At 36.5% G+C, this 20,943-nt stretch overlaps 1 protein-coding gene across 1 annotated transcript in view; it reads right to left on the reverse strand.

The window, feature by feature from the left end:
* Positions 1–20,738, reverse strand: part of LOC101961135 (guanylate-binding protein 7) — a 67,839-nt gene extending 47,101 nt beyond the window's left edge. The window contains 8 exon segments of the mRNA XM_078027766.1: positions 591–803; positions 2,133–2,413; positions 4,430–4,675; positions 6,317–6,513; positions 6,700–6,809; positions 8,589–8,716; positions 10,030–10,225; positions 20,595–20,738. Of these exon segments, the coding sequence (XP_077883892.1) occupies positions 591–803; positions 2,133–2,413; positions 4,430–4,675; positions 6,317–6,513; positions 6,700–6,809; positions 8,589–8,716; positions 10,030–10,219 (1,365 nt within the window). The 5' untranslated portion in view covers positions 10,220–10,225; positions 20,595–20,738.
* Between the last annotated feature and the right edge of the window lie 205 nt (positions 20,739–20,943).

The following is a 20,943-nucleotide window of genomic DNA, read 5'->3' on the forward strand; positions in this document are numbered from 1 at the left end:
CACGTATTAGGCCTTCTGTGTACTACCTTTCTTAAGGGTGTTAATATGGAAGATAGTAATATGTACTTTGTGTATTCTGAGAATTAAATAGGTAATGTAAGGAAATCACCAGAACCTGTACCTGGTGTAGGAAGAGAATGTTCAATGTTTCCTAACAACTACGTCCATCATCATTCTCTGCTACTATGAGTACACACCAGTTACCGTTAACTTATGATAACCTTATCACTTCATATACCATTGACTCTTATTTGTCCAACTGAAATATGTTAAGCCTCACAAGAACAAAGTCATTTCTTTCATATTGTACCTTCTGTGTTTTAGCAGAAAAAAATTAAAACCGCTTATTTGATAAGTAAAAGAAATGGTTGGTTTCACCTGAATTCCTGGTTCTAAACCCTCTCTGGGAAGAACTGTTTTTGGTTTACCTAAGAGGATCTAACTAACAGGGGATATAAAATTATATAAATGTCAACATATAGCCATTCTCTGCTTTTGTTTCACAAATAATGGTGGCAGCTTAGTTTTAGAAGGAGCAGCACAGACCCTCTGACCACATACTGGCCCTCTCCCCTCCCCTTACTCCTCACCTTCACTCCTTTCTTGGACCCTCGATTGTACTGAAGTTCTACCTTCTTCTTTGCTTCTAAGTAGCGCCTATGGCCTCCAGGAACAGAGAATGCTCCTCTTGAGATGCTTTGCATCAGGGGCCCTGAAAGCTGCTTCAGCCGAGCCTCGCAGCAGTTGACAGATACCTCTTCATTCTTCAGCAGAAGAGCTTTTTTCTCTCTCTCTATGGTGTCCTGGAAGGGAAATGTAGGGAAGTAAAATACAAAGAAGTTGTTAGAAGGAAGGCCTAACTGGTATCCCCTCGGAAAAAGCAGTCTGGCTGCCTCAGAGAGGACTGGAACATAGAAGGAGTCAGGAGAGATGCTTCAGTCCCAGGTCTGGCCAATTCATTTTGTGACTCTGAAAAGTCTCTTACCTCAATGTCAGTCTCAATACATGTGAAATGATGGAGTTGGAAGACATAAACTTTATAGTTTATTTAGTAATAGTATGATTAACAGCAACTGAAACCCTAACAATCACTAATAAAATGTTTAATGTTTAATTCTGGTTAAAGTAAAATTCCCCTCAGAGAATGCGGGTTGCTACAGATGAAAATATATGCATGGCACACCTACCCACCAGAAACAAGTTAAGCATATTCTGAACAGAGTTTTGACTGCTTTGCAAGTTCTTTCCGTGACAGTTTCAGTGTGTGAGGATATAAGAATAGGTGCATTTGTTTGTTTCTATTTGGAAATTACAATCCAGCTGGATTTTCCTCAATATGAAATACGAGAATTTTGTCAAATTAAGATCTGTCCTAAATAGTCTGAAAGAAAAACTTTCAGTAAAGGTGCATCTGATCAGCCGAACTAAGATGTCACCTGAGAGTTCTCTCCTCCATGTCCACTTCCTGCCTTGTCCCTGGGTCTGTGAATATGATGGTTAGTAATCCTATGATTACAACATGTGGCATTACACAGGATAAATATAATAAATGAACAGTACTCTATTGAACCTAACCACATCTGCACATTAGAACAGTTTTTTCCAGCTGTGACAGAGGGAAAACAGAGAGACTAGAAAGGAAGGAAAGATGGGATGCATCACTGGTATGTTGAAGATGAAAAGGGTACCCAGGTGTCCAGATGAGAACTAAGCCCATTTTATATCTTGTTTTCAGCTTATGAGGCACTGAGCAGAACCCCCACATACCCTATGCTGGGATCTAACCTTACTGTGAGCTAATGAATGCATGCTATTTTAGGCTGTTGAGTAGATGATCATTTGTTTTGCAGCAATAGAAAACAAAGTTTCATCTTTTAGATAAAGAGAGCACTTGTAGCCTGCAGAGTCTTGTTACCCACAAAAATCTAGGTTATTTCTGAGATAAGAAGGATACAAACCCTGGAATAAAAATGTGAGGCCTAGGGATTTGGGATGTGGCTCAGTGGTGGAGTGATTGCCTAGAATGTTTAAGGCCCTGGATTTCATCCTTGGCACCACACACACACACAAAAAAAGACTATCAACCTTATTCCAGGACAAGATCAGGAAAGGTATAAGCTAAGGTTAATTACCATCAGCTTCTTCTGGAACTCCAGCTTGTCATCCTTGAAGGAGTGCTCCATGAAGACTTCGATGGCTTCCCTCTCACAGGCTGCATGCAACTCCAGCAGCTCCTGGAGTGTGTCTGTGGGGAACTGCACCTGCTGGTCCATCTGCTCTCTGTAGTGATCGGCTGCCTTCTGCACAGCTGCTGAGTTCTCACGCTGGGCCAGAGTGGTCACTGCATTCTCCAAACAAGGCACCATTCCGCTGTTGATGGAATTCACATAGGTCTCCACCAAACTCCCCAGCCCTGAATAAGGCCGAGAATAGGTATGCATGTCAAGTTCTCACTCAATAGGATACAAGAGTCTGAGACTGTTTTTAAAATCACACATAACACCATGGACTGATTATTAATTCCCACCATGAAGGTGATGGAACTAGGAGGTGGTGCCTTCTGTGAAGTGATTAGAGACAATGGGGGAACAGTTCTCATGAACAGAATTAGTATGTTACAGGAGACCCCAGAGAGCTAAATTGCCCCTTCTACCATGTGAGGTCACAGCAAGAACTCAGCAGTCTGCAACCTGGAAGAGTTCTCAAAAACTCTACCATGTTGGCACCCTGATCTTGGAGTTCCCAGCCTACAAAACCTGGAGAAAAAAATGTATGTTGTTTCATACTCCCAGTTTAAGGTATTTTTAAATAATAGTCCAAAGGACAAAGATAAACAAACACATGCCTTGCATACTTTTTCTATCAGCACATACAATTTCACACCTTTTTTTCATTCTATTACTCACTGGGACTTAACAGTTTAAAATATTGAATATCAACCTTCATCTAAAATCTGATTTAGATGATTATGATCCAGTTATCCCACTTCTTGGTGTTAATCCAAGAGTACTAAAATCAGCATACTATAGCAATACAGCCACCTCAATATTTATAGTAGCAAAATTCACAATACCCAAATTATGGAATCAAACCAGGTATCCTTCAGTTAATAAATGGGATAAGAAATTATGGTGTATATATACCTATTGTGGCTAAATACAACTCCATATATACAATGGAGTTGTATTTAGCCACAATAAATAAATAAAATTATATCATTTGTTGGTAAATTCATGAAAATGGAGAACATCATGCTAACTGAAATGTCAGTCTCATAAAATCAAGAGTCAAAATTTTTTTATATGGGGAATCTAGGGAAAAATAAAGAAATGAAAGAGGGAGGGTTAAATATATAAAAATATAGAGAAGATCATGGAATAGAAGAAGGAAATTGAGAGGGAGAGAAAAGAGATGGGAACTAGAGAAATGTGGAATGAATTTTTTAAAATCATGCTAAGTACATTCATAAATATACTACAGGGAATCTCACTTTTATATATAAATAGAAAGAATTAATCAAAAATGAATAAATAGGTGAGTGATAGGAAGATCAGTGGAGAAGAGGAAGGAGAATGGGGGAAGGGAGGAGGGAAGAGAAGAAGGGCACACATGAACTGAAATTGAACTCCATGCATGTGTGATTCTGTTGGGAGGAACCCAACTACTATACCAACAATAATGTTCTAAAAAGTTTTAAAGATATGGTCTGAGATCTTTACAAAGCTGAGTTTTAAATGGTTACGGTGATGAAAGCAACTGAACCATGAAAGTCAACGTGGACAAGGGACTAAAGGAGGTAGGATCTAGGCAGGTTCCTCAAGCCCACATCCCATTAGTAAGGAATTGTGATTATTTACAAATACCATAATATTGTGATTCTTCTTTTTCTTTTGAAAGATAAAAATAAAATAAAATAATCATTGTTGTTCAGGAAAAAAAGAAACTATATTTTGTTTACATACCTGAAGAGAAAAGTAGGATAAACAGATAGACTAAGGAGGTAGAGGAATCGAAAAATCATTTATTTCTAATTATTAAGCATTCAAAGGATTTTCAGGGCCTCATAAGCTAACATTTATTTTGGACTGGCTTAAACTGCCAGATAGTCTCCCTTTTCACAGGACCTGCCGTGAAAAGACAATGCAGTCTGTTTTTGACCCTATCACTTCTATTTCATCCAAGATGGGTCCCTTCATATATGTAGGAACTGTCCATATTAGTGATGTTTGAAGTTTTGGAAAATAAAATAAATAATAGGATTTTGTAAATCCTATGACATGAATACTTACACATTTTCATGTGGTATATGAATATTGATAAATAGTCTATACGCTTCTGTATAAAGAGAAATAAAAAACTGAATAGCATGTACTATGATTCAACAAATATTAGACCACACATTAGTATCATTTAAGAAAAGTAAACTCACGATTCCCAGTGACTTTGACTCCTTCCCTGAGGGTCTTGATCTTTGCGTGGGTTAAGATGTGAGAACGGAAATTTTTTGATTGTTCCTGGAATTCAGGATTTAGTTGATTTTCCAACACATCCTCAATATGAGCTAGGAGCTCCTTTTCATATTTTGGCCGGTCAAAGACAAAACACTTCCGGTTGGGAAAGAAACGCCTAATACAATCCCTTGATGTGTTAGTATTTTTCACTTTATCATTATCACCTGAGGAAGAGGAAAAGCAGAGTCACCCTGAGCACAAACTAGGGACAAGGCATCTCAAGCATATCATGACTTGGAATTATTGTTCATTGGAATCTTCTTAAAGCTCCAATTTTATATATTCATTCAATGGCTTAGTGCAAATCAAACTCATATCAGTGATGCATCTCTGTAAATGAATTGTGGGAGGCATGTGCCCAGGAATAAAAAAAAACAACTTGGGCTGGTATCCACTGAACCAAGATCAGCACCTGGCTTATAAGATTTTCAGGAGTGATTTGATTGGTAGATGGTTACATATCAATTTCTGGTCTGATAGTACTGATAGTGGAAGTCCAACTGTAAGACTGAATGAAGAGGAGCCACAAATAAAGATAGTAGAGCAATAACTAAAATAAGACAGATGACACATTGTTAAGGAAAACTGTAATCACGGTTATTCACACAACAAATAGGATTATGTAGTTTGGGTATAAACTCTAAAGAATATAAACTCTCAAAATGTAAGCTATATAATTTGTCTCTACTTAATAAACTCACGGGTTTTATCAGACACTCACCCACCTAAATGCAATACATTAGAATAATTTATTAACTGAGAACAGTATCATCATAGATGCTAATATGAAGAGAATGACATGGTAGGGAAACAAATGAAGGCTCTGGCAGACAGTAGAAGTATTGAAAAAGTTTGGAAGGGACTGTTGAGGCCTATTTGGAGTGTAAAGTTGCTTTTATGGAAGACATAACTAGCCATTCTCTGAAAAGTTAATACATGTCTGTTATGGTTTGGATGTGAGGTGTACCCCAAAAATTCATGAGTGAGACAATGCAAGAAGGTTCAGAGGAGAAATGATTGGTTTATGAGAGCCTTAATCTATCAGTGATTTAATCACCTAATGGAGTTGAGGCAGGCATTATGTGGCTGAAGGCAGGTGTTGTGTGGCTGGAGGAAGTAGGCATTGGGGGATTGGCTTTGGGGTATATATTTGTATCTGGCAAGTGGAGTCTCTCTCTCAGCTTCCTGATCATCATGTAAGCTGTTTCCCTCTTCCACACTCTTCTGCCATGATGTTCTGCTTCACCTCAAGCCCTGAGGAATGAAGCTGACCTTCTATAGACTTAGACCTCTGAAACCGTGAGTCCTCAAATAAACTTTTCCTCATTTACAGTTGTTCTGGTCAGGACCTTTAGTCACTGCAGTGAAAAAGCTGACTAAAACAATGTCTGAAAGGAGAATAAATAAAACTGAACAAAGTAGATTCTGCCTTGAAATTCTATGACTAACAATTAACTAGTACATTGTTTTCTCATTGTTTTTTCACAAAAAAAGGAGAAGCATAAGAAAGAGCAATGTCAGGTATCTGGAAAGGTTTAGTGCCTGACATAAGCTAAATGCTAAAGTACAAATTATTTTAAGTGAAAATTTGTTTGGAATAACTTTGTAAACATTCATACCATACTGTCACTGGGTAAGTTAACTCTAGTCATTAAAACTTATCAAAGAGTAATAACCCAGAAGCCCAGTCATTTTTGTAAACCTCAGCTAGTCTGAAGTACAATGCAACCCCAGAGATGATGGACAATGTTCATCAAATATCAACCCTTACTAGTCAGCTCCCCACCCACATCATGCTCACATACCTGGAATCATCCTCAAGGCATTCTCCAGGTACTCGTCTTCTGTGATGGGGTGACCATGTAGGTTCAGCTCCAGAGTGAAATCCCGTACAGTCCAAACAAAGTCTGGAAAGAAACTCACAAATTCTGTGGAATCTTCTACTCCATCAAGTCTCAGGGAATACTTCACCCTGATTAGTTCTGTGAGTTCTGTCACATAACTAAGACTTGGCTAAGGAAAAGGAGCAGCCAAGCAGAATTTCCTTGTTCCCCTTAAAAAATTATTACGAATGCTGTCCCTTCCCCTGGGTCCTCTCTGCCCTACCAAAGGCAACTCAGCCACTGGGGGAAGGATTCAGCTGGGTCTCCATTCCCTCCACAATTTCTCAATAAACTGGAAAGGATACTGCATCTTCTCCAAGGCATCATTGTTGATGGTGCCCATGCTGTTGTACACCAACATGCTGCTCAGAAGCACAGCCAGGGCAACGATCCACGTGTCATTCTTAGGGTCACCCTGGAAAACATGTGAAAACAAGCACTGAATGATCTTTTTCTTCAATGTTTATTCAGGTTTTGTTGTTGTTGTTGTTGTTCAGTTATTTTTCATTTGTTATTACAGACAGCACAGTGTTGACACAAAGAAAAAAAAACATGAAAAAAAAATAAATCTCAACTTTAGCAATGAAATTTCTTGTGACCCCTGTTTCCTCATCTATGGAAGTATTCTAACAATACTTTCTTCAAATGATCCTTCTTTTTCTGAATGAGATGAAATAAGAAAATACAGGTTGAAAAAACAGAGTGCAATATGCAACTAGTTGCTTAGTAGTAAGAGACCAAGTTTCACTTAACAATAAGAGGGCCACATAATACGTGCTGTGCTAATCACCACTGAGCACTTAAGTCAAATCCACAGAGCGTACATTTGTGTGGGCTACTAAAAAATGTTGCTCACCTTGTTTGTTTGGTGAAAAAAACATACTTAAGCACAGCAATTTTTACAATCTATGTGATTATCTAATAATACATTAATTTAAAAACAACGACAAACAAGGATAATAACATAATTAAAGCGTTTACATTAGTAATGGATCTAAAGTAAAAAGAACAGTTTTTATATTGAATAAAAATAATGAAAGTGTCAATGAGAACAAAAGTTACTGAAAGTAGGAAATGACTGTATGTGACATAGAATATAACTGGAAATTACATCTGAGTGCTGAAGTTTTTGTAAAATGTGGACATAACAAAAGGGTATGCAAAATAGAAATACTTGCAGAAGCCAAATCAACATTAGAATTAAATAAGGGTAAAGTTCTTAGGTGTGACTGCCTCAGAGCCAAGGGTAGATACAGAAGATGTGACTTCAAAGCTAACTCTGTGGCAAGATGGTGAGAGCCTTGAAGAGGCAAAGCTGCTTTTGTGTTGACTGAATCACTGAAGCCAGCAGTCAGTTGTAGTAAAACTCTGATACGTTTTATTACCTGCTTGAGGAAATGAAAATCCTGAAATTCAAATCCAGAATATGGGAATTTGGAAAAGAAAAAAAATATTATGAATATACTGCATTTCCCAAATTCTAATTATTTAAGAAGTAAATTGACTGAGATCAGAACAAGTTGGACTTAGAGAAACAACAATAGGTTTTGGCACCAAGACCGTATCTTTGGTATGTTGATTTATAATTAAGGACAGAATATCTGCTTAAACATGGGAGGAAATGAACCCTACAGAAATATAGATCTTGTTTCCAATTTAATCTCTAAATATGGAAGGAGGAAAAGAGGGAGAGACAGATACAGAAATAGACATGGTGTCTTAATTTCACTCTAACGTAAGAATAGGCAAACTAAAACCTGAATTAAAAGACCTCCTGCCTGTTGGTGTCTCTTAGTCTGCTTTCTAGGAAATTCACCTGGTTCACTCACACCCAAGCAGTGATCACATGGTATTCTAGCTGACTTATACAAACCATCTCCTCAACAGAGTTGAGGCTCTGAGACAGCAGGACCTTTATCTCATCAACAGTACTTGCCCAAGACCCTATATCTCAGCTTCTCCATAAAGGCTTACTAAAATGGATGAAACTGTTCAATTCACTTCTCAGGAATACAATTTTACCTAACGTATCACATTATATGGTATAAATTCAAAGAGATCAAAGTAAGTCTCATTACATAGAGTAGCATTTGGGGATTTCAGGAATGAAATACAGAAGTTGAAGTAAAAAGTATCATGGAAAGCTAAGAAAAAATACCAGAATAAAAAAGATCTGTCTGAGCTTCTTCCTCACCTTTTCCACATCGCCCAGGCCCTCAGTGTCCAGGAGGACCAGGGTGTGGTTTGGCTTGTTGGGGTGGGGCATACACCACATCCAGATGCCCTTGGTTTCAGATTGCACTGTGGATCCCAGAGGAAAGCCTGCAAGCGAAGAGCAGATATTCAGGAACCTCCTGAACTACAGAATCGCACTTGTAGGATCATAAGAGCCGGTGATACGAGATACTACTTCTCTGATTTTATATATTTACATGTACATTTCATATATTTATAAAGTATAAGCATGTATATCCATATGTATATGTGTGTGTGAATATTTGTTTTTTATTTGTATTTGCAATGAAAAAAAAGATGATTTTCTCTGTTCTTTGAGGATATCCAACTTAGTTTCACATAAACACCTCATATTTTTCTCTGTCAGCTTCTCCCACATTTTAAAGTTTTGTTTGTTCATAATTTCTAATTCCTCTTCCCATTGTAAGAAAATATGCCTTCCTGTTGGTGTGGCCCACCAGTGCACTGGATGAAAGAATTTACACTACACACAAAGATGCTTTGATTCTTAGCTGTCCAACCACCCTGACTTCAAAAGGAAGTTAAGCTAGTGATGGTATTGTAATTAGATCAAGTCCTTTTAATCATTTGAGGAATAAACAAAGAAATTTAGTCAACAATTACTTATTAAGTAACTATTATTTTCCAGGTACTATAGATAAGTTGAAGCTCCAGGAGATACAATAGGACTGAATGAGGCTGAAATACCTGCCCTTCTGAGGCTAAAACCTGTGAGTATCTTGAAAAGATGGAGATGGAGACTCAGAGATAGAAAGAAACCAAGAGTGTGTGGTATAGAGATAATAAGAAAGGAAAGTGTTTTTAGGAGCAAGCTGGTGAAACAGGAGAAGTGATGCTAAGCAAGGGTCTGCGATGGATAAAAAGAGACATTTTGAATCAGAAAAGACAGGGTCATTGGTATATATTGAAAGAGAAAGAGCAATTTAGTGGAATGTTGGGTTTTAAGAAAAGAGAGGAGTTGATTGAAAAGTTGGAAGAAACTAGAAAATGTAAATTGAGACAATATAATTTTGCTTGTGATAGAGTTAAAAACAAAAACAGTGATATGGCAGCCATAATGAGATACAGAATTCAGAGAGAGCATCAAGTTAATAAGAATAAGATAGTGGAAAAAGGAAAACCATGGGTGGGTGAAGGTCATTGTAAGAGCTTAGGTCCTAAGCTGCTAGAAACGAAGGATATCCATTTTACAGGAAGCTGAAATGACAGATGTAAATCAAAGCATTGGACACATTGACAAGGCTGCAATTTTGCTGGAACGAATTAGATTTGTTGGAGAGGAGATTCAGAATCTCCCTCCTTGTTACCCTGAAGATGCAGTGACAAACTGAGATAGAGCTGGATTGAAGTAAATAGCCCTGCCGAGGGACCTCACTCACCAAGGTTTTCTCCAGCAAGACGGTTCATCAAGTAGGATTTTCCTGTACGATAAGGCCCTACAATAGCCACAACCACTACAGGCTGGGAAATCTTGTGAAGAATCTTCAAGGCTTTCTGGTTCACCCTTAGCTGCTCATTGTTGTTTTCTACCAGACACACTGGGACCAACATAATTGGTTCAGACGTCATGGTGATCTACAAAAATAAAAGGGCCTCACTGTAGAAATAAGATGGCAAATTAGTTCCCCCAACCCCTGAAGTTTAATCAAACATGTTATGACAGGAGGGAGCTCAGAGGATTTCCATATTTTTCTATGGCACAAAATGTAGGATATCATTTGCATAGGGCTTCCTCTACTAGAAATCTGAAGTTAAAAGTAAAATGAAAAAATCCGAAGTAATGAAGTAGTGGTTTTACTTCCATAATAAAAATAAAATTCAAGCAATGTTTATCATGCATTGACAGTCTATACAAAGCTGTCACGTATGTGTTACATACCTGAGCTCATTGATGTTTACAGGAATTTTGAAAGTTAACGCTATTTATACTCACTTTGCATGTGTACAAGATGAAGTTCAGAAAGACTGAGGAGTTTGCTTCATCATATCTAGTGAATAGTGGGAGTCCTAACATTTGAAGCCAGGAATGTCACTTCCCTACACCATGCTTTGTGACCACTCATTCTGGCAGAATGATCTTTGTCAACAACATTGCTTCCTGTGCTCCTTAATCAGTAACATACAAGGGCTTTCCATTACCAACAGCATGATGCTCTGATCCATTAGGGTGATGGAATGGACTCCACTTATTCCTGTAGAGTCAGGCCTGCATACCACAAAGAGTCAGGCCTGCACACATGAGACGTCTTGTTCTCTGCTATTTTGTCAACTAAAAATTGGAATAGGAACGAAAATAGAAAAACTATGCTTCCATTTGTAAAACAAAAGCACATAAATGATGTCCAAAATATTACCAGGAATGAATCTAAGAGAAGAAATATCTGAACTTTCATGTAGTCTTAAACTTTCTCTGTAATTCAGAATTATTTTTTAAAACAAAGATTTAATTAGAGCTTATTAAGCATTAAAAGTACTATACTTGTATGAATCTCTTGGCAAGCATTTATTTAGCTTTGTATATCAGTGGCTTTCTATGATATATCCAATTTTTTATTGTAATAATATGTAAGAACATTCTGTTGAAGTCACTCAAATATATTTATATTTTAAATGCTACATATTTAGCATGTATCTATGACTTTCAAAATTTTTCAGCTCCACAGTTTACTACTGCTACAGTTTGTATGTTGAATGTGCCTCAAAGGCCCATGTGTTAAAGCTTGGTCCCCAAGGTAGCACTGTGGGGAGATGGTAGAACCTTGAACATGTGATGCCTCATGGTAGGTCTTCAAGTCACTGGGGGTGTGCTTTTGAAAATAACTGCAGATTTCAGCCACTTCCTCTTTTTTCTCTACCTCTTCTTGGCCATAAGGAGGATAGTATTGCTCTGCCACACACTCTTGCTATGATGTGTTATGCTAGTGTCATCATAGACCCAAATAAATGAAACCAATTGACATTGACTGGAAGCTCCAAAACTGTGAGCCAAAAGAAACCTTTTCTCTTGTGTGCTGATAATCTCAGATCTGTGTTATAGTACTGGAAAGCTGACTAACACATCTACCCATGTAACTTGTGCAAAGAGCTTAAGCTAGCTGGGTGTCAAGGAATGAAAACAAAACAAATTCGTCATCTTATGAGGGTTACAGGTTAAAAAGAAATTCTTCCTACCTCAAGTTTGTTTTGAGATTTAAGTGGAATGATGTAACCTTTATTGTAACATTATTTAGTCAACAGATTGTTGTTTTGATAAAATTAATCTCCATTTGTGCATAATATGTCAAAATGCATTCTATGGTAAATTTAATTAATTAATTAATTTTTAAAAAGATGAATCTGCAAAAACTACCATGAAGATTGGTCTACCAGATAATGTATTTCAAAATATTCTGTAAATGCAAGTTAAAGAGACATACAGTGTAAAATAAATTTTTCATTGGAATGAGACATTAGTAGGCTGAAAACATTGTTTATGTTTGTGTTTATTTTGTTACAACCTTTAGGCTCTATGAATATGGAAAATAAGAACTCCTTTTGGCCACATTAGAATTCTGAATTTCCTTTCCTTTTTTCAAGGAGCAGATTAAGGAGACTGCAAAATTATATGAATTTGATAGCAGAATTTATTTATAAAATCCAGGCTTGTCATGCCTCTATTATTAAAGAACCCAAATTGTAGCTTCACATTATCAGAATAATGTTTTTCACTCTTGCTCAGAAAGTCTTTTTCAAAATGTAAGACAGAAGAGTATCACTCAGAGTGGTTGTAAAACCCAGATTCCCAAACTTAAGAATCAATGTGTGGCCAGGCATGGTAGCACACACCTGTAATCCCAGTAGCTTGGTGGGCTGAGGCAGGAGGATCATGAGTTCAAAGCCAACTTCAGCAACACCAAGGCACTAAGCAATTCCGTGAGACCCTGCCTCTAAATAAAATATAAGAAAGGGAGGGCATGTGGCTCAGTGGTTGAGTAAGTGCCCCTGAATTTGATTCTGCATTCCCACCCCTCAAAAAGAATCAATGTGTGTAAAAAAGTCACCACACATGGGGTACATACACATTGATACACATTGGATTACCTTAGATTAATCCTGATATCCCTAAAGAAAATAAATCTATGGAAAAGAAAAAGAAAAACCTCAGTTTTGAATACAGAGCTATTATTTGACCTAAAGGGAATAGATGTAGTAGGTACTTAATTTTTCCACCAGTATAAATAAGAAACAATCTTTTCCAATGATAATAGTGATAGAATACTAGGGACAAACTCTTTTTTCTCTGTATTTGCAAACCACCATCTTTGTGAGGGATGCTATTTGATCAGGAAGGTCCTTGAGGAAAACTAAAATTTTCCTTTTTTTAATTTTCTCAATTGTGGTAGAGTTCTCAACATAAAACCTTGTTAAACGTACAGCTCAGTGGTTTCAAATATCTTTATGTCGTTTTTTGCACCAAAACCACTATCCATCTACAAGATGGTTTTCATTTTGCACAACTAATACTCTGTATCCATTAAACAATAGAATCCCACATGTCTGTCACCCATCCCTAGGCTACTACATTCTGTTTTATGTCTCAATGATTTTATAATACTTGAAGTTTCAAAATAGTTCAAATAAGGAATCACCAACTATCTTTTTGTGACTGGCAAATAAACCACTTGGCACAATGACCTCAAGCTTTATTCATATTTGTAATATATGTCAGAATGTTCTACATTTAAAAGGCTAAATAATATTCTATTAAATACATATACCACGATTTGCTTATTAATTCATGCATAATTATGAATAACTAGTGGCTTCTATGTTTTACACATTGCAAATAATTCTGCTCTGAACACTGGTGAACAAATGTCTCTTTGAAACCCTGCTTTCAATACTTTTGGGAATATAATCACAAGTGGAATTGATGAATTATATGAAAATTACATTTTTTAATTTTCTAAGGAACTGTCATTATCATTATTCACAGCAGTTATACCCTTTCACATTCCCACCAAGAGCTCAGAAGCATTTCAGTTTCTCCATATTCCTCTCAACACTGGTTATTGTGTATATGTGTGTTTGTCTCTATTAACTTTTATTATTAATTTACTTATTTCATTTGCGGGGTGAGGGGTGGGGGGTGGGGATTGTACCCAGGACCTCACTCATGATAGGCAAGTTCTCTATCATTGAGCTACATCCTTAATCCTTATATTCTATGTGAATAACCTTCCTACTGAGTATAAGGTGGTTTCTCATGGTAGTATTAATTTATGTTTTCATAATAATTTGTAATCCTGGGTATCTTTTCATGTTCTCATTGTATATTTGTATATTGTCTTTGGAGAAATGTTAATTCAAATACACTGCCATTTTTGCTTCAGTTTAGTTTTGCACTGCTGGATTTAGAAGTTCACTATATAGTTTGAATATTAATCCTTAATTAGATATACAATTTACAAATATTGTTTCCCATTCTCTAGGTTGCCTATTTATCTTAAGTCTTCTTTATTTCTTTCAGTAATATTTTGTTGTGTTTTTTATTTCAATTTTTTAAGCCATTGTAAATGAAATTGTATTTTTAAAATTTCCTTGTGCAGTATATTCATTATTAATATATAGGAGTGCATCTAATATTTGAGTGTTGATTTTATAGCCTGCCACTTTGCAGAAATTTTTATGAAATTACCAGAGTTTTCTACATCTCATTACTTAGGAACAGAAAAATTTAATTTTTCCTTTCCAATTTGGATGTCTTTTCTTTCTTTTTCTTGCTTATTTTCTCTAGCTAGTTCTTCCCAGTACTATGTTGGAAAGAAGTAAAAAAAGAGAGCATCCTTGTTTTATTCCTGATCTTAGGGGAGGAGCCTCCCATCTCACTGTTACTTCCAAACTAGCAGTGAGACTAGCTTTTAGACTCATAACAACTAAAGCTAGCAACTGCACCCTGCAATCCAAGCCATCAGACTATCTTCTCCCTCACTTCCCCATTTCTCATATGCCACTTTAAATCAGAAATTAAGGGACTTAAGCTCAAGACTAAATTATATGTAAAAGAAAGTCCTTGAATAAGCATTTCTGCTCTCTCTCTGTGCAGGGCAGTGTGATCCAAAAAAAACTGCCAATTGTTGTCCACTCATCTTGTTCCCTTTCTTCCACCCAATTTTCTGTTGTTATTTTATAGAAGATGTAAACATACTGAGGATGTTTTTGTTTTGTTTTGTTTCATTCTCACAAAGGAAAACAGAGTGAAAAACTGAACTTGAAAGTGAAAGTAATTTTTGTGTTTGGTTGCTTGGATGACACTGAGAGAAACCACAAGTTTAAACCATTTAGTAATTTTTTTCATTAGTAATTTTTTTTTCACCACTGTGACCAAAAGATCTGACAAAAACAACTTTAGAGGAGGAAAAGTTTGATTGGCATTCCCAATTTCAAAAGGTCTCAGTCCTTTAGATAGCCAACAGCATTGCTCTGGAACTCAGTGAGGCAGAACATTATAGCAGAAAAGTGTGCAGGAGGAAAGCAGCACAGGTCATGATACTAGGTAGCAAAGAGCAACCTCTGATCACCAGCAACAAACCCATAGGCATGTCCCAAGTGACCTATCTTCTCCACCCTACCTGCGTACAGATACCACTCAGTTAATCCATTCAGTTGCATTAATGCACTAATTAGGTTAGAGCTCTCATAACTCAATCATTTACCTCTAACCTTTCTTGTATTATCTCACACATGAGCTTTTAGGGGACACCATATAATCCAAACCTTAATAATAATTATTTTAACTGTTGATTAAAAGACTGACAGATAATTACAATCTCTTAAGATCAGTAGTTTCTCTTAAAGATCATCTTTCTCACTGTTTTCCCAGTGGTCAACAGAGTACAGTCAGGAAACTTTAGAGAATGGGAATGGGCAGGAGGAAGCTACTCCACAGCCACCTGTCTACAGAGTGCTGGATTTTGGTCTCTAGTTAAGGTCAGGGTGAAGAGAATCAAAATCAAAAGTATGTGATTTTTTTTCAAGGATTCAACTGCTTGGGGGGCTTTTCATTGCATTTTAACCAAAATGGAAATTGGAGTGAATGGCTGAAGCCAAGTGAACCATCCTCTGTTGCTGCACACCTGGACTTTGATTTCAACACCCTGGGTGTGTCCCTTCTCCCCAGTTGGCCTAGGGATTCTTGATCTCCACAATAGATATAGAACAGCAGGCAGGAATGTCACCACAGTGACCAAAGACTAGAGCATTTCAACATCCTACCTCAGTGGTACTTTTTTAGTAGGGTAAAGATTGATGTTTATTTTAAATTTTTACTTGCTCATCTCTTTCTCTCTCTCTCTCTCTCTCTCTCTCTCTCTCTCTCTCTCTCTCTCTCTCTTCTTGTTATTATTATCTAGTGTTATCAGAACTTTTCATTAAGACTAAAATCATACATGTGTATGTTGTCTCCAACTTTACATTCCAAATTCATTCCTATTATTTCCAAGCTTATTCTACCAATTTTTTCACTAGAGTAAATCTAGACAATGGGAACCTGGAATTTATATATTTGGGGTGTTTTATTTAAGTAAACATGACAAAATATTAATTCAAAAGTGATTACTGGGGCTGTGGGTGTTGGTTCATTGTTAGAGGATTAGAGTGTTAGGCTCTGGTTTCAATTCTTAGCACACACACACAAAAAGTGATTATCTATTGAAAATTAACAGAGTCAGAACCATGAACAATTAAAAGCTAACAAATGCACCAGATGTGGTGGTACACATCTGTAATCCCAGAGGCTTGGGAGACTGACACAGAAAGATCACAAGTTTGAAGTCAGCCTCAGCAATTAAGCAAGTCCCTAGGCAACTTAGTGAGACCCTATCTCAAAAAATAAAAAGGGTTGAGAATGTGGCTCAGTGATTAAGTGCTCCTGAGCTCAATCTCCAGTACAGAAAAAAAAATGCTGACAGATGCTGCAAATATCATCTCTACTTATTGTTTTTGATCTTTAATTAAGGCACTTCCTCTCTCGTATTTAAGTTTCAGTATGAGCAATCATTCAGAAAACAATGTAGTAATTTAAATCATTTCACTATGTTAAACTATAGGAAAAAATCATATGTAATCAAATTATATAAGATTATATATTACATTACATTACATCTTTTGCTATACTTGCTGCCTTCTGAATGCATATAACTAGGCACTGGGTTATTAGAATTGCTGTCAACTTAGTTTCATAGGGTATTTTTCTTTGCCTAGAAAGTTTTATGTTGCTAGAAAAGTCATCAAGAGTATCCACCCCATTTTCATATTTGAATAGAATGGAATCTTTGACAATAACATGACAGAAACTAAGTACCAACAGCTAGGTGTCCATTAGTATAGCATCATCAAAATAAATTGCTAAAATAACAGTTACTCACAACTATTGCTTGAATACAGTACAAGAATAAATTTCAAAGTGAATTTTTCAAAACTCCTCATTTTCTTCACTATGTTATGCAATGCTATAGATAGCGTTTTTATTGGAATACTTGTGGTTTTATGGCTCATTTCTAGCACTTCCTAACTTCCCAGTTAAAATTTACTATTGTTTGTGAAATTAGTTGGTCAATTTTCATCAATTGTCTTTACTTGTTTTTTTTTATTTTTAAATGAGCAATGCTATTTTTTTTCAATACTTAGATGACATATAATCATTCAGTCAATAGCAATGTGGGGCCTATTGTTATTGAATAATTAAAGATGAACTAAACAAATTTCTTCCTTCAGCCAGTCTGTCTTGATAGGAAAAAATATTGTAAAATATAGCAAGAAGCAATGGATGCTAAAATGTTAATTCAAATAAGGTGTGGTCTCTACCCAAGTAATAGTTTTAGTTGTAAGCATTATAGATGGCTTCACAGAAGAGACATTTCTATTGGATCTAAAAATTGGAGTTCTGCAAAATGATTTTGGAGAAAATATATTTTAGAACAGGAGATCTACCATGGTAGGAGCTAAAGCTGGGAAACAGCCTGGGTCCAATGCAGCCAGTGGAACAGGCTTACTGAGGATGAAGTAGAAAAATCATTGGGGACCCCAGTCTTGGGCTTTGTTGCACACACAGGAAGAGACTTTCAAGACTACTAGGTACTCAGCTGTGTTGGAGTTCCTTCTTTCTGATAGGAGGAAGAAACAGAGAACAAGGTTATGGCATTGGTGACACAGATTGCTTAAAGAGCTATTGATACAACTTGAAAGATATGTTTAACCCTTCCACCATAGATATGAGTGGAAGCTTTGCTTCACATGGTCATTCAGAGATTCAGATTCCTGCCTCCCCCTTGTTTCCTACATACTAAAGCACTGCATTCATCTGCAAGATCAAAGATTGACTTCTACCACATCTGGTATCCTGAGTAAACAGGAACAGAAAAGAGATACTGCTTGAATAATGGCTCAGAGTTCTCTAGATAAGACCTACAGAGTAACATAAAAGTAATTCTGATGAAATCTCATGTATAAATATAATCACCAGGACAACTCAGTTGCAAGAGCAGCTAGAAAAATCCAATTTCTGCCTGGGCTCAGCTTATAAAATAGAACCATACAATATTTAAAGCTGAATATTCTGTCATAACTGTCAAGTATGCACAACAGTATCAGAATCCTGAAAGAAATTGAAACTACTGATCTAATAAAGTGGACTTAACTTCCTCAGACACAAAGATTGGTGATATAAAGTGAGATATGGGCACCCAACAAATGGATCAAAGTCTCTCTCTCTCTCTCTCTCTCTCTCTCTCTCTCTCTCTCTCTCTCTCTCTTTCTCTCTTTCCCCCTCACTCCTGCTCTAATTTTACTTTATATTTTGTTCACAAGCTTAAAAAGATTTAATTCTAAAGAAGAAAAATATAAGACTATTTAATTCTTTTGCCTTTACATTTTTTATTATTGTTATTTTGCTAGTATTTATTATATTTTAACATCCATTATTAATTTATCTTTTATTATTTTAATTACTATCTTGTTGGATTTAAAACATTTTTAAATGGGAAAAATTTATCTATTTATTTCAGTCCCTGCCAGTGTAGATCCATATTCAAGGGAGAATGGGGATAATCTCAAGAGAGAGGCCTTTGGGGTAAAGGAAGGAATGAACATTCAAGGGAGAGTGAAGGCTCTCTCCAGAGGGGAGTGCTAATATTTTTAGTGGGTGGGGGTGCTAATATTTTTAGAGGTCCAGTTCTAGAGACTGGATTAGAGCTGAAACCAGAGTGACCTACATACATTTGTGCCAGTTTTCTCTGCCCTCCTGGTACAAGGGCATGGCTCAAGGGCATGAGCCAAGGGCATGTGTTCAGGAGTTATGATTTTTCCTGAGCACTTTTCGCATCTCAGTAGTTCATTTGAGACTCAGTATCTCACCCTTTATTCCCAAATTCCTGTCTCAGAATGGTGAAAGAAGCCTAAGTTCTTAAGCTCATGTGGGGATAATGTGTTTTTATTTAGATTTCTTCTCCAAGAGAAAGAGAACTGAGTTCATTCAATCTTTCCCCTTCTTCATTTTTAACTCATTTTTCTGACTATGAGAGGGCTGCTTATCTTTATACACAATAAATTTACCTATTTGCTCCAATCTAACACACACGGAAAGTAATTTTAAAGTTGATGATTCAGAACTCTACAAAAAAAAGTACATTTACTAACTAGAGTAAATTTTTAGCAGACAGTTCTTTTTTTGTCTTTAGACTTATGCACATGATCAGAACACTATATTCCAAAGTTGCTTAGACAATTTCTTCCACTTTTCACTTTCTGAGGTGTGCTCAATTCATTTGTAGCACACTCAGATTCACTCATTACTGTTTCTGTTTCATTTGGGCCTTCTTCATATGTTGGTGTATTTATTAATTTTCAGTATGTGTTTATTTTTGAACTATGTGAAACACCATGGTTCTATAAGTCAGAGCTTTAAGCATAGTGAGACACTGTCTCAAAATAAAAGTCAAAAAGGACTGGGGATGTAGCTCACTGGTAAAACTTCCCAGATTCAATCCCCAGTACCAAAAAAGGAGAGGGGAAATCAGAGTTTTCAAAAAGATTTAGTTGGAAAAAAATGTCACTTCATCTTACCACTGAGAATGTATTAAAAATTACATACATCTAGAATGTATTTATAAATTTTAATACATCTAGAATATATTAGAAATTAAATTTTTTCCATTATTAATGAATTAACTTACTGTTTTTTTTGTCAGCATCACAATCCCTGTTACTCAAAGAGTTTGCAATGAAAAGAGTAAATTCTTTGAGATACAAACAAATATTTAGCATAAGCACCAGAGTTTTCATTCTTTAACTTGAAAATTTTGGTTACTTCTGACTTGTTCCATTTTAATCAATCAGTCTAGCTTCCCAAATCTTTCCCCCAGCCCCACCACAAAAAAAGCCATTAATTTTTCTCTGATCAGAACCCATTTCCTCTTACAATTCCCCACCAAGATTACCACCAAGCTGATAGTCTATTCAATTATACAGCATAAGGCATTACACCACAAAATGAGAACCAGCCAGTCAGTGACTGGCCCAGAAAAAATGTCTGCACAAGATTTTAAAAGTTCCCAAATTTGGGACAATGGCCTTTTTAGGCAAATTCCAAGTTGTTAAATTTTATCTACCTAGAGGTATGAAAATAATCAATAAAGCAAGATTTCATTTGAATTTTATTAGGTAATTTAAGTGTCAAGAAAGAAATGACAATCTTAAAACCTTCCCAGTTCCCTCTGTGGGCTCCACCTTTGCTGGAGCCAGATTCAACACAGGAAGAGCAGTGGGCACTTAATGGACAGCTGCCTCCTGATATCCCCAGGATTATAAGTGAACTCCTATCCCACATCTGGCTCAGGAGCAGCCTCTCTTGGGAGATGCTCATTTCAGAAAGAATGAATTCACCTCATAAACTGTGTCCCAGTCTCACCTGGAGCAAGGCTCCTTTAGAGAAGGATCCTTTGGGAAGAAGGCTGCTTTCAGGAGGTGATGAGTGCTGATGAGCTCCTCCCCTTCTGTTTTACCTGTCACTTTGCTTTATAACCTTACTGTGCTGACTTCCTGGGACTTTATAGACTTCTTTCAGTGACCCAATAAGGAAACGTTTAAATAATAAAGCAAACTATGCAAAAAACTAGGAATAGGAAACTGAAAGTACTGAATTCAATTCTTCCAGTGGCCCAATGAGGAAACGTTTAAATAATAAATCAAACTATGCAAAAATCTAGGAAGAGGAAACTGAAAGCACTGAATTCGAAGCATTTGCTCAACAATCATAA

This window comes from Ictidomys tridecemlineatus, chromosome 11 (genome assembly GCF_052094955.1).
Source record: "Ictidomys tridecemlineatus isolate mIctTri1 chromosome 11, mIctTri1.hap1, whole genome shotgun sequence".
Taxonomy (NCBI): Eukaryota; Metazoa; Chordata; class Mammalia; order Rodentia; family Sciuridae; genus Ictidomys; species Ictidomys tridecemlineatus.